This window comes from Heloderma suspectum, chromosome Z (genome assembly GCF_057233095.1).
Source record: "Heloderma suspectum isolate Gila_16-S chromosome Z, 16-S_ref, whole genome shotgun sequence".
Classification (NCBI taxonomy): Eukaryota; Metazoa; Chordata; class Lepidosauria; order Squamata; family Helodermatidae; genus Heloderma; species Heloderma suspectum.
This window is the reverse complement of record NC_139476.1, coordinates 10,582,357-10,608,995: the sequence shown is the minus strand read 5'-3', so window position 1 is coordinate 10,608,995 and position 26,639 is coordinate 10,582,357. Positions and strand designations below refer to the sequence as shown.

The following is a 26,639-nucleotide window of genomic DNA, read 5'->3' as shown; positions in this document are numbered from 1 at the left end:
CCTTCCCAAATTTGCACAAATTTCCTCCATAGATTAAAGCTGGGCCGATTCAGGCCCCTGAGGAAATTTACACAAATTAGGAAAGTCATGCAAATCAAACTGGGAATCGGGAATGAGCCAAACGCCAGCACGTATTTGACAATTTGCGAATATTTCTGGCAGATGTGTGCTCATGCTCCTGTCCAGAGCTTCGAACGGGGCACGTGTGCCTGATTTGCAAGCTAAGACAAAATTAACATCCAGCACTAGCCCTCACCCTGCTCATCTTTGTTGCTGTAGCTACTCCTCTTCCTTGCCACACCCTCCCATGAAGAATATGCCATTCCACCATCACTTTCTAGTCTCAAAGTATAGCTCTAGCCATTGGGAAGGAGTGCTGTGGACATCCCCATACAGCTCTGGTCCCCATACAGAGACACCCGGACCCTTCCCTGAATTTTTAGCTTTTTTAGTTTTGTTTTTTTAAGTAAGTCTCTAGTCCCTTCTGTTTGTGGAAGTAGGAGAAAGCATGTGGGAAGAATTCATCAAGAAGTACATGCAGGGCCAGTGTCAAGGATAGGTATCATCGGGCACCTGCCAAAGACCCACACGCCAGCAGGACCCACCGACAAGCCCCCTCGATTTGTTCCTTCTCTCCACCATTGCAACCTGCTTGTTCACCCTCCTCTCACTCTGGGCCAGACAACGGTGGTGGTGAGAAGGAGGAGCAAGAGATGCCAGGGCCGACTTGCTCACTGACTCTCCAGCCCTGTTCACTCGCGAAAGGAGGAAAGGTGGCTCAGGTAACTACGGAGCAGGGAGGGTTAGGCTAATCATGACACTGGCACCCATCACATGACCAGGAACCGCGCGGCGCAGTTGACTTACCCATCCCTGCTCTGTGGTTACCGTATCATTCTCCTGGGATGGTTATCCCAGCGGCCATCGCGCTGGGAAGTGGTGCATGCTGGCTGCTCTGTTCACCGCTATGCGACAGTGACCATAGAGTCTGGCTGCGCTGGAAGTGCTACACTCTAGGCTGCCATCTCTATGGTTGCTGCGTTTTTTAGTGAAGCGGCCATTTTTAACAATGGAGATCCCGCCATACAACACAATAAGCCAACCCCGCGGCCCCTTAACCGAACTGCAGAGGGGGGTTAGCCAGGGTGGTTAGTTAGCCATCGTAGTTGGGATTTTGACCCCATAAATGACATGGTAGGCCTTCATGGTTTGCTCAGAAACGAGAACCACAGTGGCTTAGCATGACATCTGAACAGGCCCACTGCCTGTCAAGCAAGCAAATGGGAGCAATGAGGAGGAAGAGGAGGAGGAGGAAGAGCAGCTGGTGACAATGACAGTGAGAAGGGAGACTCACCAAGGGAGGGGCCCATTGGGGGTGTCTTGCCCAAGGACCCCGCAAAATGTGGAGCTGGACCGAAGAACATAATATCCAGCCTTCTCATGTTGTAGACAATGAATGCAAGCCCACTCGGAAAGCTGATAAGCACTTGGCCCTTATTCCCAAAATGTTACCTTCATTTGAAAAAATAATAATTAATGCAACAGTAGGAAAACCAATGCCCTCCAGATGTTTTGGGCTACAACTCCCATAATCCCTGACCACTGGGCATGTTGGCGGGAGAGGACCAGAGCTGTAGTCCAAAACATCTGGAGGCCACCAGTTGCCTACCACAGATTCAATGCAATTTAAATTTAACTTTTTAATTTAAATTTAACTTTTACCACAGATTCAATGTAATTTAAATTTAACTTCCCGGGAAGTACTAGTTCCCCTCCACTCAGCACTGGTGAGGCCTCATCTGGAGTACTGTGTCCAGTTCTGGGCACCACACTTGAAGAAGGATGCAGACAAGCTGGAGAGGGTTCAGAGGAAGGCAACAAAGATGATCAGGGGGCTGGAAACAAAGCCCCATGAGGAGAGACTGAAAGAACTGGGCGTGTTTAGAGAGGACTGAGGGGAGATAGGATAGCGCTCTTCAAGGACTTGAAAGGTTGTCGCAGAGAGGAAGGCCAGGATCTCTTCTTGATCATCCCAGAGTGCAGGACACGGAATCATGGGCTCAAGTTGCAGGAAGCCAGATTCTGGCTGAACATCAGGAAAAACTTCCTGACTGTTAGAACAATACGACCGTGGAACCCATTACCCGGGGGGGGGGCGGGGGGCTCTCCCACACCAGAGGCATTCACAACGAGGCTGGACAGCCACCTGTCAGGGATGCTCTGACTTGGATTCCTGCATTGAGCAGGGGGTTGGACTCGATGGCCTTGTAGGCCCCTTCCAACCCTACTATTCTATGATGCTATGATTCTATAAATACACTGGGTTCGCAATATTTCACTTCTGGGTATTCTTCTCCTATGGCCACTTAGGTCGCCTCACCAGAGACCTTCTGGCAACATCCTTACCTTCAAGGCTCTGGACAGGGTGGGGCGTATCTTCATTTGCAGGTTGAGTTGCCCCCCTTGTACCTTGATTTCCTATCAGCTCTTTTAAAACCAAAAGCAACAACTGTACCAATGGAGCTGCCATAGCACTGTTCTACTTGGTTGCTCGCCTCTGCTGATTTCAACTCACCCCAGGTGAGCAGCCAGTTGCAACACTGGATAAACACCAGGGAACCTGATCCCACCTCACTCCCCAAACTGTAGCAATACCTCAGATTCTTACTCACGGGCATAGTTTGGCTGCCATGCAGGGCGTGGATTGCTGCTTGGGCCTCCGTGTGAGAGGAGAATTTAACAAAGGCACAGCCTGGAGGATGTCAGAGTCAAGAGAGAGAAAAGGGAAGAGGACAGGCAGAAAGAAAAGCAGCAAGTGAGAATGAAGCTGGGGGGAAATACGCAATCCAAGGAGGCGGATCCCATGCCCCTCTTTGCACCTGGCCTCAGCAAGAACCTCCCATGTCCCCCTCCCAATTTTTGTTTTGTTTTAAGACATTTTGAGCGCAGGAGTGCTCCATTTTGGACAAAGTAGGGCTGCTTTCAGGAACACCTCTCTCTTTTGGCAAGCACACTGATGATACTCTCTAAGCAATCACATGGTGTAACGTAGAATTTGGTGCACATGTCAAAAGTACAAATCTGTTTGCTTTAACTTTTTATTTTTCTTTTTTTTTTACCTCTGGTTGGTTTTTTACCTCTGTTGCTAATCTTGCTGAAGGTATGAGAACACTGTTACTGTTATTATAAGGGTTGAAAGAGAAACCACTACCAATGCTCTTAAGATGTTGGTCTGCCAATCAAAATTGGTTTCGGATTATCTCTGTTTAAACACAAAAAAAGATCCACAATTTTCTAGCCCTCGTAGTTAAGAGATGAGAGCCCAACGACATGCACAGGCAGCCATATCGAAGGATACATCTGCAATACTACACCAGTTTCAGACCTGCTTAACTTACTATTGCTTCCGGTCAAGTAGCCATGGGAACTGTCAAAGGAGTTTAAGTAAGAACTTTTCAGTTAGGAAGTGGATAGAAAAATAAAAATGAATGAATTATTAGTAGAAATCCAACCAAGAATGAGCAGTGACAATTCCCAGAGCTCTTTGGAGGATGTCTTGAGAGTTAAACCACTTTGAAAATCGATTGACTTTGCAGTGTAGACAGGCCCTTTGAAAACAGATCGAGTAGTTCTCAGCCCTAGGTGGACAGAAGACGTTCGACCGACCTTTGCTGTTGCCATCGGGCCCTCGGAGCACTGTGCATTCGTCGATGACACCAAATGGTTCAAAGAGGCGGAGTATGTCTTCTTCGGATTGCTGCTTGTTCAACATGCCCACAAAGAGCTTTCTGTCCCCTAGAAGGGGGGAAAAAGCACACAACACAGAACCATCAACTTTCTGTGGATCTCTCAGGACTGGGGAGGAAACGGGCAGGGGTGATCCATTCCCCAAAGGAACCTCGAGGGCAATCATTTGGCAAGGGTGTTACCATTTTCTGAAGGGGATAAGGGATCTGCTAGATATCCCAAGTCCACTTCACAGAACGGGAGTTCCCAAGGTTCCAAGGGGTGGGAGTTGTGGGTGCCATGATAAGGCTATGGGGTTTATGTTGGGGCCATACAGGCCAACACACAACCAGTGCTGCGTGGAAGTTGCCATTCCGCAGAAATGCAGGGAAACCGTAGAATGCAGTACTGGCTGCAGATTCAGCTTTGTGTGTGTTTTTTTTTAAATGAGGAAGTTTCTAGTCCTTATCGATTTGAAGAAATGCTATGGTCAAAATCAACTCAAAATCTCAGAAGCCACAGGGATGCCTGAATAAGGTCTCCACTGCCCACACTACAGGGATGTTTCAGAACCCTTCCCGACTATTAGAAGAAAGGGAATACATTGTGTAAAATAGTAAACACTGACAAATAAATTATGTAAAACAATCATGCCCACGGGCATAATTTCCATAATTCATTATAGGTCAAAGAATCCAGCTTTCCTTGTCCTAGAATGTGGGTTACCTTGCCATAGAATGTTTTAAAATATATTTAGCACAGAATAGTAGAGCTCTGGGAAAAGGTGCTAAAACACAGCTATTAGAGATTCCAGGTGCCTTCAGGGAATTACAGCTCTTACGGCTCCCGGAGGAGCTATGGAAATTAAATGGATTTCAAGTGTGTGGTGTTGACAGCACCTCTCTCTCTCTCTCTCTCTCTCTCTCTTCTTCCGAAGCACTCATCAAAAACCAGCCAAGTTTTTTACTCAACCCCATGGTTCTCGCATCCTCAGCTGAAACAAAACCTCAGGCTGTACCCCTATGCATACTTACATGAGAGCATGCCCCATTAAATTCAATGGGACTTACTTCTGAGTAAACTCTCATCAGATTGCAGTTGCAGGGCATGCATACAGAGCTCCGCATTGTGTGTGCGTATGGGCAGGGGGTTGTTGGGACACAGTGCAAGGGGGAAGAGGAGTTTAATCCTTTCTCCCTGCCCTGCCTTGGTTTTGATACCCCTCCCCAGCCCGAGGAGCTGGTATTAGCCATGGAGGTCGAAACTTGCAGTCTTAAGCGTTTAGCTAGTACAAGTTGTCCCCACAGTGGCTAAGAGCTTCTCCAAGGGGGCATTTCTGGATCAGGGCCATGGTATGGGGAACGGGTTGTTGTAGTTGTTGACTTGCTGTTTTCAAAGAAAACTATTTTGGGAGTGTCCAAGATGGAGTGGCAACATAATGTGTAGTTTAGCCCTTATATTGTAACCTGCTTGGGGGCAGGGACCTCTCCCGTTTGCTTAAGTTACACAACTCAGCACCATCCGCCTCAAGACTGCTATGTATAAATATAACGACCACTTAAAGCTTCGCAAGAGCTGAGCTCTCGATCAAACCATGGCTCCGTGCAAGATCTCCTCTGCATCATACTAATGAAGAACTGTGGCTTTTTATTCCCTCTGCGCTGTATTGTTGGGGCTTTAAAAAAGGGAAGAAGCTGCAATCAGTTATCACCAGGCTGGATATAAGTAGTGCTCCCAGAGTTCAGATAGATTTCTGGACACAGTACAGCCCCATGCGGGACGTACCGTTCTCTCCCCTTCTTGCCCTGCCCCCAGCCTTTTTGAAACAGAGGGCTCATCTCAGCTAAAGGATTAAAATGTGACGTTCCCCGCAGTGGGGCATCACACAAATGCCCCCCGGGGGTGACAAAGGCTGGGAACGTGTCAAGCTGCAGCTTCCAAGAAGCTGTGCAAAAAGTTCCCTTATTGTAAGCGACAGGATCAGAGGACTTGGCTGGAAAGGGAAACGGATTTAACATGATGTGTGCCGGGAGGAATTGCAAAGGGGGCGCTATCCGTTGGAGACCTGGAAATACTTTTTTCTGTTTTGCTTTGGAAAGGGACTACAAGTTGCAACTGCATAGGGTGGTCGCTCCCAAACTGTAAGCTGCAAGAGAACCACTATGGTAGTGTGCTAAATAATGAAAGCCTTCCTTGAGCCCACAGGACCCAGCCACGAAGGAGAGTGTCTGGTCTGCCTCTGCATGATTTGATCCTTTGGCTTTGTCTCCCCCTGATTTGCTGGTGTGTGTGTACTAAATTCATTTCAAGGTTCTTGTGAGCTCAAAGCAGTAACTCTGCATGAGTCTCTGCTCTGAGTTTGCCTCCTTCCAATCAGCATCCTCGAGATGCTCGGAATACACCTCATTCTCTGAATGTGAGCTGCACCTGGAGTGACCCACACAGAAATAAGTGTTTCAGTGTGGTGAGTTGTTTCTCTGACACATTTCCTAACTTTAAGGAAGCACGCCCAGAGCAATGACTCATTGTCATGACTCCTAGAACCTGGAGTTTGCCTTGCTTGGCTTTGCCTTAGGAGAACCTGAATTTTGCCTTGCTTGGTTTTGCCATGCTTTCCTTGCTGGAACCCAAACTCTTGCCTAGAACCCTCTGCTTCATTTGATACCCCATCTGCCTGAGACCACCCCTTGGGACAGAACAGCCATAAAGAGATACAATAGGAAGGCTCTTCTGAGGGCAGATATTTCTGCTACGTCTCTTCATGGGGAGCGATTGCAAGATCCAATCACACCTGATGAAAAGATGTGGCAGAATTCCCTTCCCCTTCAGAGAATAATTGCAAAGAGACAAGCGTGGACTCATAAAGACATGCTGCAGGCAGCCTCCACAGAGAAGGTAATTCCACCCTGTCTCCACATCAGATGTGACTGAATGATCTAGGCATGGGTGACAATTTCATTTCAGTTTCATTTTGAGAAGAATTTGCAAAAAATCACAAAGCTCTCCATATTCGGGACAAAAAGAACTTGCGATTAAAAAAATTGAATGTGGGAGAAACTGAAACTGACATATCCGTCCATCCAGGCCCTGGGCTCTGAGTGCTTAGCTCTTAAAAGTCTGGGTTTGAATCCCTCTGCATTCAACCCTGTTAGTTCTTAATTAGAGTTGCCACCTCTTTGATTTGACAGAATCATCATCTTTAACAGCTCTATGGCAGGCAAGGACATCATGGCCCTCTCCGCTGAGAATAACCTTGAATATGGCCAGCACCGATGGGTGAGAGCTTTGTTTCAGTTCATTTTTGATAGAGGTTTGCCAAAATTTGCAAAATTCTTCATATTTGGGAGAGAAAGAACTTAAGATTTTTTTAAAAAAAAAATCAAATGTGGGAGAAATCAAAACTGACAAATTCGCCCAAAGCAACAAGGAAGAAGAAGAATCTGTCCCCAGCAGAGGCTTATGTTGTGTCTCTGCATCACTCAGTGCTCTCAGCTTGTCCCTTTCCAATTCTGAGTCAAAAACAGAGGGAGTGGGCATCTCGGAGGGTGAGTCATTCTTAATTTTACACGCTATACCCAGGTGGGCCTTGTGGGCAGACTGCCACAGGGGTCCAAGTCCATCTTTAAAGAGGGACAACCTCAAAAGGGGATTAGGCAGTTCAGGGAGGAGGAGGCTATCAGTGCCTGCCAATCATGATGGCTATATGCTGCCTCCAGTATCAGAGGCAGTATGTTGGGGAACACAAGTGCGAGGGTGCTAATGTGCTCAAGGGGAGGGTGTTTAATACTTCCCCCTTGTCCAGTAGCCTTGATTCAAATCACACACACCACTCGGAACTCCAGTTAGCTGCACATGCATATTGTGCCTACAACTTTGTCCCTCTGCTCTAGGTTGGGCGAGGTGTAATTTGGATTGGTATCACGAAAGGGAACCAAAAATTGGAAAGGGTTTGACGCCCTCCCTCTCTGCTGTGCCCGTGATCCAAGCCTCCCTCAGCACGACTGCTTTTTCCAGAAGCAAATTACACCGGGAGATCCATCGATGGACCTTCTACGTAGTGTGTAGTTTGGTCCCAAATTATCAAGACTATCCGAGTGTGGTGTAGTGTGCAGAATGCTAGACTCAGAGCAGGGTTCAAATCCCAGCTCAGGGCCCAACTAGCAACTGGAAACATAGTCCTGCTGCTGCAAAAGCACAACTCCGTTATCAAGGCTTTAAAAACGTGACCAGTAAATAGGGTTGGGATGAACCTCTGTGCTACTCAACATCCCCCCCCCACCACCACTATGACAATTCTTGATACCCAGTAGAAAGAAACACGGGACAGGGTGGGGGAGCCCTTCCTAAGAGGGATGACTAAGGCACCAGAAACAAAAACACTGAAGGCTCTCCAATGCTTTGGAATCTTGTTTCTGCATCTCACGCGGGTGGCCCCGAGCGGAATGCCTGCCTGAACCGATTAGCATCACCAGATTTGACGGCCACGCTTTTTTGCAGCAAGAGTCGTGGCAACCCACACATCCGTAAAGTGCAGTTGCGGAGCAGGGATAGGGAGGGGATCATCCTCTTCTCCTAACTTCACCCCCACCAGCCTGTGCATTATTTATTGCTAGCAAAATCCCTGCGATTATGATTGGCACGGTGCAGATGGAGGCAAGATTTGTACGTAGCAGGAATCCGGGGAAAGGTGTAAGGTAGCTGTACGCACAGTATGGAGAGTTTCAGCGGCAGAATCCCTGTCAATAGGGAGAAGACCCCACCCCCAGTGTCAGGGCAGCAGTGAACATTCCGCCATAGGAGTGAATGGGACAGGAGAGAAAGTACAGGGTGCACTCAAGGACAATCAACTGAGCTGGGGGTTCATTCCACTCTTTGTTCCAGGCAATTTCATTTAATCCAGCCCACTGAGATGGAGGCCTGCTCTGATCTGCATAGCCCCACACTTCAACTGCATAACCCTAGTAGGCAGACTACTTTGTTTATTTACTAGAACCCCAAAGTCCACTAATCACAGCCAGGTGCAAAGTAGTGTGTGTGTGTGTGTGTGTGTGTGTATGGCAATGGGGCCAGTTATCTGTTGCATCCCATGAGGCAAATATGCATGCAAATCTACATCTGAGTTACCATCGGTCAGGGATTCTAAAACAAAACATCAAAGCACCCATCAGAGCTGCACAAATACCTGGTCAAAGGCAATAAATTATTCCTCCCATTTTACAGGTGAAGGAACACTGAGGCCAAGAGATAAGCAATTAGCACAAAACCAGGCATAGGGTGCACAGATTTTAATTTTTTCCCTCCAATATTGTTTGCAGTGGTTAAACTATTGGGGTTCAGAAACCTTTCTCGATCTACTCTAAATCACCCAGAGATCTAATAGTAGATTCCAAACTTCTGCCCGCCCCTGCGTTAGAAGGTGGTGGAATGTTGGGAGACTGCGTTTTTATAAATATATAAATGAATTATTTTATTATTATTAAGGGTTGCCACACGCTTACTTGATTCATCATATGGGCATTAGCAGATCAGTCGACTGATAGATTAAATTTGTATGCATTTGCATATATGACAAAAATCATTCTAAAGAAAACAAATCTTTGCTTTTAGATGATGTGTGTGTGGGCGGGGGGGGGGGGGGAGAATTGCAGCAAACATTATGCTAAAAGAGGCATTCTCCCTTCCCTCTAATGCAGGAGGGGATGCCTCTTTTAAGACAGCACTCACCACCTTAGGTTTTAAAAGTACCTGTACCAAAAATATTTTTTTAAGTCTGCTGTTAGATTAATTGGAGAGCACTCTCCTTTTTTCTTTTAGTCATAAGAACGTAAGAGGAGCTATCCTGGATGAAACCAAAGGCCTATATCAGGGGTGAAACCTATCTCTCAGCAGCCCCAGACAGCATGGCCAATGGTCAAGGATGATGGGTCAGTGCAGCAACTTCTGGAGGAGCACAGGTTCACCACACCTGGCTTATCAAATCCAGCATTCTGTCCCCACAGTGGCCAACCAGATGCTATGGGATGCCCACAAACAGGACACGTGTGCAATAGCTCCCTTCCACTAATGTTTCCCAGCAACTAGAGATGTCTACTACCTCCAAAACTGGTGGCAACCTACAGCCATAGTGACCATTGATAGCCTTATCCTCCTTGTCTACTCAAGTCGAAATGCCTGTTAATCCATTCATACCAGTGATTCATTGACTAAACATTGGAGCCCATAACAGGAACTACAACCACAACAGTGTGGTGCAGGGGTTAGAAGCTGCATCTAGGACTATGCAGACCTGGGTTCAAATCTCCATACAGCCAGGAATCTCACTGAGCAACCTGGGTGCAGCCTATTTTTTAAATTTATCTATTACATTTCTATACCGCCCAATAGGTAAAACTCTCTGGCCAGTTCACAACAATTCATCTACCTTACAGGGTTGTTGTGAGAATAAAATGGGGGTTGGAGGGGAGAACCACGTACCCCTTGGAAGAAAGACTGGGTAAAAACTGGAGTAAGTAACTACAAGAAGAAGAAGAACATGGTACTTAACAGAGTTTTATTGGCAAAACACACACATGTCCGAGATGGCTGGGAGCTTACAATCCAAGGGTCAAAACTACAGGTGTCAAATTTCTTGCTCTCACATAATTTTTATGCACTTGTGATGTAATGTCCCCCTTCATGGATCACTGCCTTGTTGTGGCGAAGGGGCTTGCGTAACTCAGTGAAGCCATAAGCTATGCCGTGCAGGGCCACCCAAGACGGACAGGTCATGGCAGAGAGTTCTGACAAAATGTGGTCCACTGGAGAAGGAAATGGCAACCCACTCCAGTATTCTTGCCAAGAAAACCCCATGGAACGTATCACAAGGCTAAAAGAGATGACGCCGGAAGATGAGCCCCTCAGGTCGGAAGGTGTCCAATATACTACTGGGGAAGAGCAGAGGGTATTTCCAAGTAGCGCCAGAAAGAGTGAAGCAGCTGGGCCAAAGCCGAAAGGACACTCAGATGTGGATGTGTCTGGTGGTGAAAAGAAAATCCGATGCTGTAAAGAACAATATTGTTTAGGAACCTGGAATGTTAGATCAATGAATCAAGGTAAGTTGGAGGTGGTCAAACATGAGATGGCAAGATTGAACATCGATATCTTGGGAATCAGCGAACTAAAATGGACAGGAATGGGCGAATTTAATTCAGGTGACCATCATATCTACTATTGTGGCCAAGAATCCCTTAGAAGAAATGGAGTAGCACTCATAGTCAACAAAAGGGTGGGAAAAGCAGTACTGGGGTACAATCTCAAAAATGATAGAATGATCTCAGTACGAATCCAAGGCAAACCATTCAACATCACAGTAATTCAGGTCTATGCCCCAACCACTGATGCCGAAGAAGCTGAGGTTGATCGGTTCTATGAAGACCTCCAACACCTTCTAGAACTAACACCAAAAAAAGATGTCCTCTTCATCATAGGGGACTGGAATGCTAAAGTAGGAAGTCAAGAAATCACCGGGATAACAGGCAGGCATGGCCTTGGTGTACAAAATGAAGCAGGACAAAAGCTAATAGAGTTTTGCCAAGAGAACATGCTGATCATAGCAAACACTCTTTTCCAACAGCACAAGAGACGACTCTACACATGGACATCACCAGATGGTCAATATCGAAATCAGATTGATTATGTCCTTTGCACGCCACGCGCTTCCCAGCAGAGAGAGAAGAGAGGGAAGAGAATATAACGGGATGTGAAGAGGGACTGCAGCTCAGCGGCAGAACACTGGGCCCAAATTCAATCACCAGCGTGCACAGGTATGGCTGGAAAAACTCCTGAGACCCAGGGAAGCCATTGCTGCCAATCAGTGCTGGCAAGGTGGACTCACGGTCTACCTCAGTATAAGGCAGTTTTCCAGGTTCCAGATACAATTAGACAGACTTAAGCTTGGTTAGAGCTTCCATAGGGGGATTCAGAGGAAAAGGAATAAACCTTGGTGGAGGAAAACTTCAGCAGCTGATTATCCACGTGACCTCATTTATTTAACAACAAACACTGCTGTTTCTTTTCTCGTTTTTGTTTTTGCTTTTTTAATCTTATCCTTTGCCTCCTTCCTTCCCCCCACCCCAGCTACATCCAACCTACCCATCCGGCTGTGAGTTACAGCAGCCTCTGGGAAATGATGGGTTTCCATGGAAACAGTACTCCAACAATCAGAGACAGAGAGATGATATTTCATCATTTCTGGACCAGGGAGCGGAATGGGCAGGGTCTTTTGTGGCTTAAGGAAGGAACCTCCACAGGCAATTGCAGGATACCTTGCTGACATATGCCATGGGCAAACAATTTAAAATATGAGACAGAAAGCAAGGAGGGGGCATGGTTCAGATGAGTCAGGGAAAGGAAGAGAAACACTCTGTAAATCCCAATTCTTGTGGTTCAGGGGTTGGGGGTAATCAGAATATGGATGGGAATTGCGGATTTAAATGTTCCCACGTGCTAAAAACAAACAAACAAAAAACATCCCTGCATTTAGACAATTAGTTCATCAGGGGAAAGGCTAAGCTTGACCCTGATAACCTAGTTTTCTCAATGCAAGGTGGTTTAGTTCTATTTAAACACACACACAGGAGAGCATTCAATCATATTGTCATTGTCCACTGGTGTTCTGAAGTGGGGGGGGGTGTACCACAGCTCTCTGCTGGAGTTGTAGAAGATCATCCCCAAGACTGAACATGATACATGTTTTATGAAATTAAGAATAGTGTGGAGAAAGAGAAGACATGAACATAGGAACCAGTGGCTGCCTGATACTAAGTCAAACTCTGTCCTTCTAGCCCAATATTGGTAGCATTTCTCCAGGCTATCAGGAAGAGAAGGTTGTTTGCACCACCTGCTACCTGATCCTTCTACCTGGAGATGCTGGGGATTGAACCTGGGACCCTCTGCACATAAAGCAGGTGCTTGGTCATGGAGCGACGGGCACTCCCCAAATCTCCCTGTCTCTCAAAACACTGTAATTTTGAGTCACCCAATGAAAACTGACCATCAATAAGCCCAAGACAGTTAAACATTTCTACATGAGGCTTTTATCCCACACCTTTACTGAGGCTTCTGCTTCCGGATTCTTTGCAGAATTAAGCTTGGCTCCCTTACACATGCTCCCCCCCCCCCCGGGGCTTTTCTTTCTCTGCCTTTCTATATGTTTCATTATAAAACCACTAAATGGTGGTGTGGTATAGCAGAACTGTACAGTTACAAGAGACTCTCATTCCACCATTTCTAAATACCAGACTTTCCTCGTTAGGAAAAAAAAAATGCAATAATGGTTGCAAATCATGGGAGAGGCCCTGGAGGAGGCTGACATCATGTAAAGGACCCACAAGCTACCATGAGGGAGCAATCAGGGGTGCACAATAAAAGCCTCGTGTAGAAACACTCAGTGAAAGGATATAAACAGATATAACATTTATGGAGTTTGTGGCCAATGAGGTATGATGATGAACAAATGCCTTTAAAAAACAAAAGAAAACAAGGATCAGACAAAATGATGAAACAGAGTTCCATCAGTGGATATTCAGTGGTGCCATCAGGGTAGGACTATGGGGCAGGCGTCTAGGGCCCCACTCAACAGAATGAGCAGGAGAGCCCCCCCAAAATACAGCCAGGCTGGCCTGCCATATTTTGAAGTAATGAATTGTTTAGACAATTCTTTCTGTGTTGTTGTTACTATAATAAAGACCCTACTTTAGGTGTGATTAATTGGATAAAGTTAATGAATCCTTAACAAATAATTGAATAAATTTCGGAGTAATCGATAACAGGAAGATTAGTCTGGTGTAGAGAAACTAAGACAAATTGTTGTATTGGCTCTTATATATATATATGATTGGAGGATAATGTGGTTTGCTTAGGTTTTGAGATGATGATGATGCCAATATCAGTAACAGTATCCCACTTTTCTACCAAGGAGTTTATGATAGTATACATGTTCTTCTTCTCCCCCACCTCCATTTAATCCTCACAACAACCCTGCAAGATAGATGAGGCTAAGACATTAGGCTAGCTGAGCGGGGGGTTGAACCCGGGCCTCTCCAATCCTAGGCTGGCACATTAACCACACACCACACTGGATCTTCACACATCATTCCATCCTGGCCTCACCCCTGGGCCTTCCAAGTTAGATGCTCAGACCCCGCTTACCCTGACTCCATCACAAGGGCCTGCATTCTGCATACCAAAAGTGAGACAACCTACAGAGGAGTCTGCAACAGAGTGAGCGACAATATAAACAAGGAGAGATGACAACTACCTCCACGGCTTTCGCTGTCCGCGGGCTTCACCTGGATTGGCCGTGCCATCTTCAGAGAGAGAAAGAGAGAAGCCAAATGTTAGAAAAGGCTTTGAGCATTCTGGAGTGCTACAGAAATGTGTGTCAATAACAAATGCATATCACAAGTGGGACCTTCAGTGAAATGTTGCCGTATGCAGTGCTCTTGTTCAGAGTGCCAGCCAGCCAGCCCTCTTTCAGGATACTCTATTCCATGTCCTGTTTCCCCACTCCAATAGTCAGTCAGTATTCTGTGGCCTCTGAGAAGGTTCAGTCTTCACTGAGCTGTCTTTAGGGTCTCCCCCCCACACACACACACACACACTATTTTCCTCCTAAAGATTTGTTGTACTTCTGCAAACTTTGGGGTCCCCCCATAGCTCCCTCTTGTGCATGAGTGGTACTCTTTGGGCTATATAAGCAACAACACTCACTCTGAACATCAGAGATAGCAGGGACAGCAGCAACCACAATAAATAATGCCCTTGCACAAAACAAACTGACCTGTGCAAATCATAGAATAAGGTCATACATTCACTCTCCTATATGCCTAAATTGAGAAATGTTGGTACTTCACCTATTCAAGGCTGCAGTCCTATATACACACTTACCTGGGAGCATGCCCCATTGAGTACAATGGAACTTAACATCTGACCAGACGTGAAGAATATTGCACATCCTGAAACTGCATGCTAGGCTTTATATATGCGTTCTACGTAGCACTGGAATTAGAGGGGCCCAGAGAGGGCCGGGTTCCCCCTTCCTTTTCTGACAGCGGGCTTAGGTTTTTCTTCTTTCTTTCTTTTTTTTTACACGGGACCAGAATTTGGCTAAAATCAGGCATGGGAATTCCTAAAGGCCTTTCTAACTTCACCACCAACACCACTACAATTTGAGCACCGATCCTACGTACAGCATACATCCTAGCATTCCATCAACCAAAATAGTCTTTTGGAACATAGGAAACTGCCTTATGCCAGGCCGGACCACATCTTTGTCTAGAAAGAAAGAGGAGCAAAGATATGAAGGAGGGCAAGGAGGGAGGGAGGAGGGAAGGAAGTAAAAAAGGGGAGCCAGATTTTGGGGGTGGGGGGAGAAAGAGGGAGAGAGAGAAGCCAGAGAAAGAGAGAGGGAGGGAGAGAAGGAGGGAGGGACAGAGAGAGAGAGAGAGAGAGAGAGAGAGAGAGAGAGAGAGGAGCCAGAGAGGGAGGGAGGGAAAGAGAGGGAGAGGGAGAGAAGGAGGGAGGGACAGAGAGAGAGAGAGAGAGAGGAGCCAGAGAGGGAGGGAGGGAAAGAGAGGGAGAGGGAGAGAGAGAGAGATGCACACACACACACACACTCAGATAAGGGGGGCACTGCCAACATTTTTTGTGATTGCCCATCCCCCACAGTAGCCAATTTGTGGTGTTGCCCAGGACACTTTTTCAAAATACCAGATGTGCCCACAGGCCCACAAAGTTTGGGGACACCTGGTGTAGCCCTATATTGTCTGAACTGAGGGCACTGGCTCTGCAGGGGCTCAGGCAAAGGAGAGACTTTCTCATTAACTGGAGATGCCGTGGATTGTGGGGAAAGCATGTACAGTATTGCTGAGCTACGGTCAGCTATGGTATTTAGGGCAAGCTATGGTCCTTGCCCTAAATACCAAATAAGATTCTAGTCCTCATGGCTCTACAGAAAGAGCGGAACTAAGTAGAAGGCTGCTTTTATACCAGGTCATGCTGTTTGTCCACCCACCAGCTGCCCTTCAGAGTCTAAGGCAGAGAGAGAGATCTTCCCCTGAGACTTTGGTACCTCGAGGCGCCAGGAGTTGAATCAGGGGAAGTTCTGCATCATGCAAGGCTGGTGTTCCCCCACAGACCTACAGTCCCAACCCATTCTTGGGCACTTGGAACACTCCTGTTTAACCCTGTGGCATCTCCTCCCATCTTTATCTACCTGGACCCCCGGTGTCAAGGGTAGGTATGGTCGGGCACCTGCCAAGGGCCCATCCCCCCAGCAGGGGCCCACTGACCAGAGGCCCCTGGAGTGTCTCCCCCCCTTCGCCCTTGCAACCTGCGCGTTCACCTGCCTCTTGCTCTGGCCAAGACGACGGAGGTGGTGAGAAGGAGGAGCAGGAGATGCCAGGGCCTGGTTGCTCCCTGTCTCTCCGCCTGCCAAGCAAGCAAGTGGGAGCCATGATGAGAAAGGGGAGGACGAGCAAAAGAAGCTGGTGACAATGGTGGCGAGAAGGGAGACTCACCGAGGGAAGGGGTCTTGCCCATGGGGCCCTCAAAAACCTGGAGCCAGCACGGCTGGACCCTACGGACATCATCGGAGGCCCTCCCCTGGATGACCTGCCAAACGATCTCGGCAGCTAAGCAGGGTCAGCCCTGGTTAGTGCTTGGATGGGAGACCGCCTGGGAATCAGGCTTCCTGCACTGAGCAGGGGGTTGGACTCGATGGTCTTGTAGGCCCCTCCCAACCCTGTGATTCTATGATTCTATGAGGTGACACAGATGGCTACTAAGGAGAGAACGTTTTCAGTGGTGGTTCCTCATCTGTGGTATACCGTCCCCAAAAAGGCTCATCTGACCCCTACATTATATTCTTTCCAGTACCAGGTGAAGACCTTTTTTTTATTTTCTCAGGCATTTTTAGGAAATGGTTTTAGTGCTTTTGCATCTTCGCATTATTTTAGCCCAGTTGCTGTTTTCATTTTTGGTTTTATCACATCGTGCAGCTTGTTTTTCTCCTGTTTTTTTGTTTGTTTTTGTTTTTAACCTGACTTGCTTCATTATAAATTGTTTTTATTGTTACTTTGTATTTTTGTTTTTGATTTATCCACCATTCAGAGAACTTCAGTTATGGGGTGGTTTAAAAATGAAAGGAAGCAAGGAAGCAAGCAAGCAAGGAAGGAAGGAAGGAAGGAAGACTCTCACATTTGAGGCTCCATCTCACTATTACAGACTTCTGGCTCCAGATTTTGGGCGGGGGGGGGGGGCTGTGCACACTGCCCCGATTCTCACTGTCACCCAGAGGGAGAGCGGGAAAGAGTGGTAAGTATGTATGTTCATCTGCCCAAGAAATGCTGAGCAACAGCATTGCTGAAGATGCAAAGAGTTCTGGTTGGCCCTTCTAAGGCATTATGGGGTCCCCAAACATTTTGGATCAGTGGGCACATTTGGAATTTTGAGAGAAAGCCATGAGTGCTCTCATAAAATGGCTGCTATGGGGGGGGTTGCTCATTCATAAAATGGTTGCCGTGGTAGACATGGCCAGTCACAAAACACTCATTTCCCAGATGGCAAACTGGTGAGAGTACAAGGAAAGCAACTGAAGATCAAGGCAGAGGTGGAGTCTGAGTTCGAAATACAAAACTGCTCTTTTGAACCCAAATCAAGATAGGGCTGGAGGGTGGCACTTTGCTTTGCAGTATGGCAGCCTCCCAGTTTTTAATAATTGAGAAAAAAAAATAAAAATCCAGAGGAGGAGGGAGCCTGGTAGGCACCAAGAGAGAGGCCAATGGGTACTTTCATGCCCATGGCACCATGTGGTGACCTCAGTGTTAGACCCTCAGCACCTGGCAAAGGATGGTAACCTCTGACTCCGATTGCACATTTCTGAAAACGTCTCTCTCCTGTAAGCAGCATTCATGCACTGGCGTCTGACACAAAAACTGCCAAAAAAACCAAACACCACTTTAAGACCGTTTAATCTCACTTTCGATCTGGTTGCGCCTATTACAGAATAGCTGCTCGGATAAGTATCTGCCTTATCTCTGGACGGGTGTCAGTGCGAAGGACTGGAAAGGAAGCCATGCAGCTGCATTTTAGCTCTCATGCGTGTCTGCACTGAGGTCCAAGCACTCGCAAGTCAAAATTTGCCGGGGGGGGGGGGTGCAGCTCTTTTAGAGATTTAAATTCTCCACTACACCTCTGGTTACACCCACAGAATCTCCATGGCGGCACCCCGACTTTCTTGTCCCAGCGGCAAATGGAAAATGTTCCTGTTTGCCCAGATGTTTTGAGGACAATTTCTGAAGCCTTGAGATTTGAAACTGGTCAGTTTCATTCCACCTGACAGATTTTAGATTCATTGAGGGTTTTCTGTTCGCTTGCAGGTTTCTGCTGAATTTTACTGATACATTAATTTGCTTTTTATAATGTTATATACACCTCCCTGGCATTAGCCTTGGCAAAGAAGGAGCGGCATAGAACTTTTTCAAATAAATAAACAAACATAAATGTCTGAAAAGACATCTCCCCAGAAGACAACAAAGCAAAACAAATAAAGAGGAGAGCAATTTTGCCAGGCAGCAACAGCAGATAGAGATCATCCCCACTAAACAGGGACAGTTGCAATGCAACCATTCTGACTTTCCTCACCACTTCCTTTTTCCCTAAAACCCAATTGAGCCCCACTCATCTCCCCCTCCCCACTGTCTCCTCTCCCACAAGGCCTGTCACTCCACTTGGGTGGGAAAAAATAATAAAATAAATAAAAGGAACCGTCACCATGGCAACGGCTGTGCGCCACATGGAACCTGACATTTGTGGTTGCTCTGGCAACTGGCTCTTCTAGAGGGGGGCTTTTCCTCTATTTTGGAGAAGGCAGCGGCGGGAGGAGAAGCTATTTAATATTTGTGTATGTGTGGTGATGGGGCTGGGAGCAGGTGCGCCAACCAATCGGTGGGGCGGCGGCAGGGGGGCGGATCAGCCTGGCCATTAAATTAATTGTTAATTTTGCTTTTAGGCCGTGCTTGACAGAAAAGCGATGCCGTTTTGTCTGGTTGGGGTTTTCAAAGGCCACCCAATGTGGTTCTGCCACCAAAGTGGCTCCAAGCTCTGCCCACGTGCCCACATTTTGGATAGGGTTGGACCAAAACGCTGCTCAAGAGAACGTTTGGCTGAAACTGGGTGGGTGGAAAGTCAAAATGGAACCAAAATGCTGCCACGTCACCCCACCCCACCCCACGTAGCCTTTTTTGCTACCACCCCGCCTTGTGACAGCTGCCCTCCTGGCAGGGTGCGCTGCCATTTTTTTCCCAGAAGCCCCCTCTGAGTTGTGCTATGTCATGGTCTGGTCAGGGCCAGGCAGAGTGCTTCTGGCTTCATGGGCAGATGTAAAGCTTGGGGCCCTGCCACAGCCCCCTACAAAGACCTATGGGGCTCTCATGAGTCATGTGGAAGAGGCCAAATTCCATTTTGGAGACGCTCTCAGGGGTGAGAGAAGTGGAGGCAAAATACTAAAAGTACCAGCTTAAAGGTCTTCCTGCTGGTAACGAAGCCTTAGGAGAGGCATTTGACCTTTTTAGATTGGGGAAATACTGCACAAAAGCCAAGAAAGCACCAAACCAGGGGTCAGGGAACACCAGAAAGCCAGATAGGGAGTCTAGGAGGGCCAGATCTGCCCCCCGGGCCTGACATTCTGCACCCCTGCATTAATCTGACAAAGCAAGCTAGCTGAATCCACCAAAGGAGACCCAAAAGCACAATTTCCTGTGACATCACACAACCCCAGAGCATCAAACAACCACAAGCCCAGAAACCCCCTTACCCATCTGCCACAAATCCAGAGGGTTGTTGCTAATGATTTATGAAGCGACACCAGCTCTGACCATAAATTATTTAAATGAGCATTAAGAATTAACTTCTCTGTTCATTGTAGTAAGAGGCTATCTAAAGACAATTCTGTAAGCATGAGGTTGTCCACATGGCTAGCAGTGGCCACATCTTCAAAGCCTCTCCCCTGACACCTTAGGTTTTGCTCCTTGCCACTAAGAATTATAGGGCCCAACCAGTGGCCATGTTGCAGAGCAGTGCAGAAGCATGGAGATACATCAAGTCCTGTCAGTCAGACTCCCTGCCCCTCTCTCTTTGGAGGCAGTTCAAGCCAAGATATGGATACCCAGAAGCCTCCTAGTCATCATTTAACCCGGAAAAGCCAATCCTGTGCCACTCCTTGCCATTGGCAGGGAGTTGCCAATTCATTTCCAGGCCCAATTTAAAGTGCTGGTGGTTACCTTTAAAGCCCTAAACCATTTGGGAGAAAGTTATTTGAGGGACCGCTGCACCTGTACAAAGCTGCCCAGGCCCTAATATCAGCCTCTGAGGCCCTGCTCACGGGCCCGCCACCAAGAAGTGTGAGATTGGTGGCCGGTAGAGATAGGGCCTTTTCAGTGTTGGCCCCATCCATGCCTTTGGAATTCCCTCCTCAGATAGGTACATATGACTCCTACAACTGTGTCTGTTAAACAGACTATGAAGTTATTTCCAACTGCTTTTCACTGCTGATGCTAGTTATTATGTTTTGTTTTTAACAATGTGTTATTTTTGCTGTCTGTTTTCATATATTTTTATATTGCTTTGCTCTACTCATATTGTTTATTTATCTGCTGCTGCAATAATATTTTTAGATGTGTTTGTCAATTTCAAACAGCTATTATATTTTATATTGTATTTTCTGTTGTATTTTTGTGTGTTTAATTTTGTGAACTGCCCAGAGAGCTTTGGCTACTGGGCAGTATAAAAATGAAATCAGTCAATAATATCCATTGTTACAGATTGTTGTAAGATTCTGTGGCCCAGAAAGACATCCTATAAATACAGACATGAATGAATAAATGGGTGGACAGGTTGGATGGATGGATTGATAGATATAGATAGGAGATGGATGGATGGATGGATGGATGGATGGATGGATGGCACCCCTCTGTGCACCTCTAGATAGAGTGCACCCCAGATAGATAGATGGATAGACTGCACCCCTCTGTGCACCCCTAGATAGATAGATAGATAGATAGAGATAGAGTGCACCCCTTTGTGCACTCCGAGAGAGAGGGAGAGAGAGAGAGAGAGAGAGAGCACCCCTCTGTACTTCCAGGCTGTTTCCCTACTGTAGGGGTGTTGAACCTCTTTTAGCCAGAGGGATGAATTTCATTACAGAGAAAGTGCTGGGGGCTGCATTCCAGTCCTGGATGGGACTAAAGGAAAAAGGGTTGGGTCCAAAGACAAAAGGGTCAGGACCAAAAATATGAAAAATATGAGCATATTTTAGCTTCCAGCTCTCACTGCCAGTACTTAGGCCTTAGGAGAGGCATTTCAGCCTTTTAGAATGGGGAAGAAACTGCCACAAAGCTGGGAAACCACCAAAAGATCAGTGGGGGGAGGCAGGGGGGCAGGGGAAGTAGGCGTGGCCATCTGGGGAATCCTGGAGGGCTGGGTCGGAACCCCAAGAACACCAGATTGGGACTCTGGGCCTGAGGTTCTCCCCCCACCCCCCACTACTGGCTACTTACACTTCCCTGCCCCTCAGAGAGGAAAGGCCAAACCATGAACCAGGCTAGGTGGAAACAGGGAACCCACAATACCCCACTCAGGGAACCTGCAGAATTGGGGGACCTGATGTTCCCCAAATGGACTCACACACACCTGACTCTGGACCTCCCCCAGTCACCAACTGGGTGCTCAAGAACAACGACAACAGTGAGCGCGCACTGAAGTCAGTCCCGAGAACCCACAGTTGCTCGGTGGCACAAGAAGTCCCATGTCAGAGCCCTCCTTGGGATGAAGAAGCAAGACATAAGTACGGTCCATTAGTGCTCCAGGAAGGGTGGGAGCAGCCATGCTGAGTGCTTAAACCAGGGGTGGGGCACCTGTGCCACCACCCAGATAAAGTTGGACTCTAACCCCTATCAGCCCCAGCCAGCATGGTCAATGGTCAGTGATTAAAGAAGTTAGAGGTTCCCCACGCTTGGCCTAAACTCAGAGCAGCTGTCTGGCAGCTGCTGATTCAACACCTTCCGCAGACTTGCTCCAGGTCTGGTTACCTTCTGGACAGCTCCACTCCCGCTCAGCACTAGGCCTTCTGGCTCTGGCTGACAGCTCCCCTGCCTGGCTCAGGGGACCGTTGAGGGCCGGACTTCGCCAGCACTCAAGCTTATGCCCCCGATATTGGGTTAGCTGCATGTGGTAGATGCTGTGTACCGCCATCTTGAAATCAAAGCATTTCTCTCTCGTTGCTTAATTTGCCTCCCCCACCCCCTCACTCACACACACAAAATTGGACCAGCTTCAGAATTTGGGAAGCTGATTTATAAGAGATTACTGCTGAGTAGGGATGTCGGAGAAATCCGCAACAGAATCAAAGGAGTTCGCATTTTTTATGAATCCCACCCATGCATTCTTCAGTGGATTGGCTTTTCCCGAGTCGCACGGATTCCCTAGACTTGCAGACCATTTTTCTAATTTTAAACTTTACTTTTATTCAATTGTGGTCACAGACAGGCCACTAGGAATTTTTCTAACTTCCTGGGATTTCATGCAAATTGAGTAATAGAAAAATATGCAATAAACCAAAACAAAAAGCATCTGAAAAGGTGCATTTCCCCCACAGGCTAAAGAGTGAAAATGCGCATTTGGGGGGATTTGTGCATTTTTGAATGTGCGCAAATTTGTAAACACTAAAAAAAGCCTGATTCCATTGATGAGCGGAGGACAGAACGAAAGGTGCTTGACAACCCGTGAAACGCAGATGGAATGGATTTTATACAGTCTGACCATCCATACTGCTGAGTCCCTTTAAAAGAAGGTAGGATATTTGGTGCCCTCTGGAATCCTCTGCCTCAGAGGAGGATAAACTCTGGCCCGCGGGACTAATCCAGCTTCGGCAGGTTGTGCTTGGGCTCCTCTCTGGGCTGGCCTCTCCCCAAACTGCACCTCCTGACCTGGAGGCTACCGGGGGCTTCCTGGGAAGGCAGGCAGAGGAATTCCCTTGTTATCTCCGATCCCAGATTGAAGATAACAAGGGAACTGGGGGGCAGAAGCTTCACCTGTTCTTCATCCTCTCCTCTGTGGGAGAAGGTGCAGGGCAGTGGAAGCCTGTAGCCGTGTTGGGTGGATGAGTCTCCTGACCTGGCTGCTGGGAGCCAAATGATGTCAAGAGTCTGGCCCCACTCATTTGACATCAGAGGGCAGGCCACACCCCAGATTGCAGGGGAGCATGCCTCCTGCTCTGCCTAGATTAGGGGTAGGAAATTTTTTTACTACGATTGCACATTGACCCAGAAGAAAAGTCAGAATGGTGGGTGGAGCCATCTTTTTCTCTCTCTCTCTCTTTCTGCCATGCCCTTTTCTCCTCCCTAGGTGATTCATGCAAGCTACACAAGCCATATATCAAATTAAGTTCTTCAAGAGATTCAGAGAGAGAGGTTTAGCTTCTTTTTCTTACCTGAAGCCAGTAATGAAACTACGTAAGAAAAGATCGGGTCCTATCCAGTAGAGCAGTGGATAAAGGGCTCACCGGGCTACCACACTGACACTTTTTTCTTAGGAGGGACACTGCTGTCATCTTCTACCCAGCTCAGAATTCCCTGTTTCCACTGAGCATAGCTGCAACAAACAGTGTTTATTCCCAAGTCAGTGGATTTTACAACAGGAGCAAACTCCGTTTTATTCCTGTAGTTATGATGGTGTTTTGATTTAAGTGAATTTAAAATGTGAAACTGCATATGCCCAGAGTCTGTCTGTCTCTTTCTTTCTTTCTTTCTTTCTTTCTTTCTTTTTATTAGGGTTAGCAAACAGTTTGTCTCCCCTGCCCCCTAAAATATCAGAAATGTAGACGCAATTATAAAGCAGGGAATGGCAGGGATGTGTGTGAAGAAGAGAAATTTAGTTGAGTGCTTCACAACTGAAATAATACATATGGCTATCTAACACCCTCCCCTCCTGCCCCCCAATAATACCATTAAGGATAGGGTCTAAAATTACCTAGTTGAACCACTGCCTATGTGGCCTGCTGAAGTCAGCCATGTGAAACTTACTTCCTTTATTACTGTACTCATGTGACTGCTTCAAGAAGAGGCGCTCTTCACTTACTCAGAGGCCTTTCTTTATTATCTATCCAACAATCAATACTGGAGCAGAAGCATTTCATTTGATAAATCATGGTGTGCACTGTGTGGAGGTAATTCTGGCCTTGAGGACAGCTGTTGTAGAACTTGCAGCATGATGGATTTAGGCAAATTCAAGTCACAGAGTCTTATGGGAGCCTCCATGTACAGGAGCTGGATACCTCTATGAGATGCTCAGGATAAACAACAGGGCCTTCATGCCCTGCTTCAGGGCCAGCACCATGTTGGGGCGGGGGGTGGATGAAGGCAGGAAGTAGCGTCTGAATGATGCAACCAACTCTTTTTTCAAAGTGTTGGCTCTAGATTTGTGGTTGCACACTCCAGTCCAGGCAGCAAAATGTCTTGGGCCCGCATTGTGTAACACTGCCTGTGGGGATGATCTGGGTGCTAAATGCATGTCCAAGAGGGATGAGTGAATCCTAAGTGAGGGGTTTCATTTTTCATTGTGGGTTTTGCCATTTTGAGCATGCGTAAAGAGTTTGCTGTTAACACTCATGCACATGTCAACTATAAGACTAAAACTACATTGCGCCCTCCCCTACTCTGAAACATCCTGTGTTCCCCAACAATATTTTTTAAATTTGTTTTATATAACAATATACAGTATACACACACACACACACACACAGAGAGAGAGAGAGAGAGAGAGAGAGAGAGATTTACGTCTTCCTGTTCCCTATCCCACTTACGCATTCATTGTCTTGCTCATGTACCTAGCGCATTCCACGCTTCTTCTTCATGGTTCTGTTTTGTTTCCTTTTTTAAAAGAAAGCTGAAAGGACAGGAAGGCGATAGCCCTCTCCCACATTTTGGCCAAAAAACCAAACAAACCCTGAGTATTTGGGAAAAGATCTGAAGATTATTCTGGGGAGCGAATTTGGGGACATCAAATTTTTTCAGCTGTAACAAAAACCTAGAGAAAGAGACAAAGTTGGGTCCAGATTGTGGGGAGGAGGGCTTTTGCAAGTTGCCCTCAGAGGATCCCACTCCTTGCCACTGTCACCACTATCTATTTGCTCGCCTTCTCTCTCTGGGCCCAAACCACGTCAGTGCAGGAGGGAAAGTGCAAGGTGAATAGGTAGCGACAGCAAGAAGGAGCATGGCCGGGGGACTCCGGGAGTCTGTAGCAGATGGCCTACTGGGGCATGGGCCTCAGCAGGTGCCCAGCCATGCCAGTCCCTGGCATCAGGCTTGGAAAGAGGGGGCAATCCTGCATAATTTAGCAGCACGTTGACGACACGTGCTGGCTGCCCTCATATCACCAGGAGATCAGCGTCAGGCAATGGCAGTATTGCCCAGGGGAGTCATCAGCAGAGAGGAGCAAGGGGGTGGTGACAATCACAAGCTAAGCTGTGTCACCGGCCTTCAGTACGCCACTGTGTTTCACTTCGCCATTGACATGCGGGCCAGTGCGTCCTCTCTGCTTGTCGACCGCCACAGTACCCAAGCAGCTTCATCATCACCACTGACACTCAAGAAGGACCCCTTCCATGATGACAGAGGCCATTACGCCACATTAACATCACCCAGAGGGGGAGTGGGCAGGGGGCAGGGAGTCTCAACCCATCAGAGCAATTACAGGATCTCCATACCAAAGCGACTCTTTGGTGGACACCTGGTGCAAAGGGGTTTCTCAGGCAGGACGTGTTTCAGGCCTTTCTGGCCTCAGACGTCCTTCCTCATTGCCTTTATTATTTCCTACCCCAGGGCTGCTGGAGTCGAGATGCCAGTTGGGCCAAACAGCCCCCACTCCCTCCAGCTGGCCTCTCTTTAATCATTCCAGAAAGAGTAAAGAAGAGTCACGGTAGAGAGCTAGTGCAGCGTAGTGACTGAGAGATCTGAGCCAGTAATTCTCCAATAGTGTGCCATGAGAGAGCTGCCCATGTGCCCAAGAAATCAATCAATTCATTTTAAAGGTTCAGTCCACAGAGGAAGGTGCCCACAGTGTCTCTGTACGACCTACTAATTTGGCCTTGCCTCCTTTCTTTCCTGAAGGAAGATAATTCTTCCACATCTCTTCCTCAGGTGAGGTTGGATCACACAAATCACTCCTGACACACAGACACAGCAGAAATGCTTGCCCTCGGAAGAGGCTCTCCACTGTGACTCTGCGTGTGACACCCTGTTGTGTTTGTCTCCATCCAATCTGCCTCTGCAGGTGAAGGTAATTTTGCCATGTCTCCTCATCAGGTGCAACTGGCTCAAGCAACTGCTGCCAAGGCAGAGACATGACAGAAACATCTGTCTTGAAGAGGCTTCCCACTGCACATCTGCATGAGTCATCACTCCGGGGTGGCCTCCTTCCGATACAGAGGCACACTCCAAAAAGCGACTCATGCAGGGTTTCTCTGGCTGTGAATAATTTTTACCCCTTTGGGATATAAGAGTGAAAGGTGCCTTGAATTTCACCTGCCCCTCAGGGCTGTTGTAGGGATAAAAAGTGTGTGTGTGGAGGTGGGGAGAGATAACCTTGTACACCACTTTGAGCTCCTTGGAGGGAAAGGTGGGATATAAATGTAATGAATGAATGAAGACAAAACTTTGGGAAGGACCATACTGAGATATGCACCAGCTCAAATCCCCTGTTGAGAACAAGCAAGAAGGGCTGGATTTACAGACATTGACTAAGTGTAACCAGAGGAGAGGGACCAGGAAGCCAAGCTCTATGAGGAATGGTTTAAAAAGCTGGGTATGTTTAGCCTGGGG

At 47.3% G+C, this 26,639-nt stretch overlaps 1 protein-coding gene across 2 annotated transcripts in view; it reads right to left on the bottom strand.

The window, feature by feature from the left end:
* CELF5 (CUGBP Elav-like family member 5) overlaps positions 1 to 26,639 on the bottom strand; it is a 96,618-nt gene that overhangs the window by 28,185 nt on the left and 41,794 nt on the right. For both annotated transcript variants that reach the window (XM_084826093.1, XM_084826094.1), the window contains exons 3-5: positions 14,024 to 14,072; positions 3,667 to 3,795; positions 2,673 to 2,752 (exon numbers count right to left, since the gene is read on the bottom strand). In XM_084826093.1, coding sequence (XP_084682219.1) covers positions 2,673 to 2,752; positions 3,667 to 3,795; positions 14,024 to 14,072 — 258 coding nt within the window. The remainder of the gene's footprint in view (positions 1 to 2,672; positions 2,753 to 3,666; positions 3,796 to 14,023; positions 14,073 to 26,639) is intronic.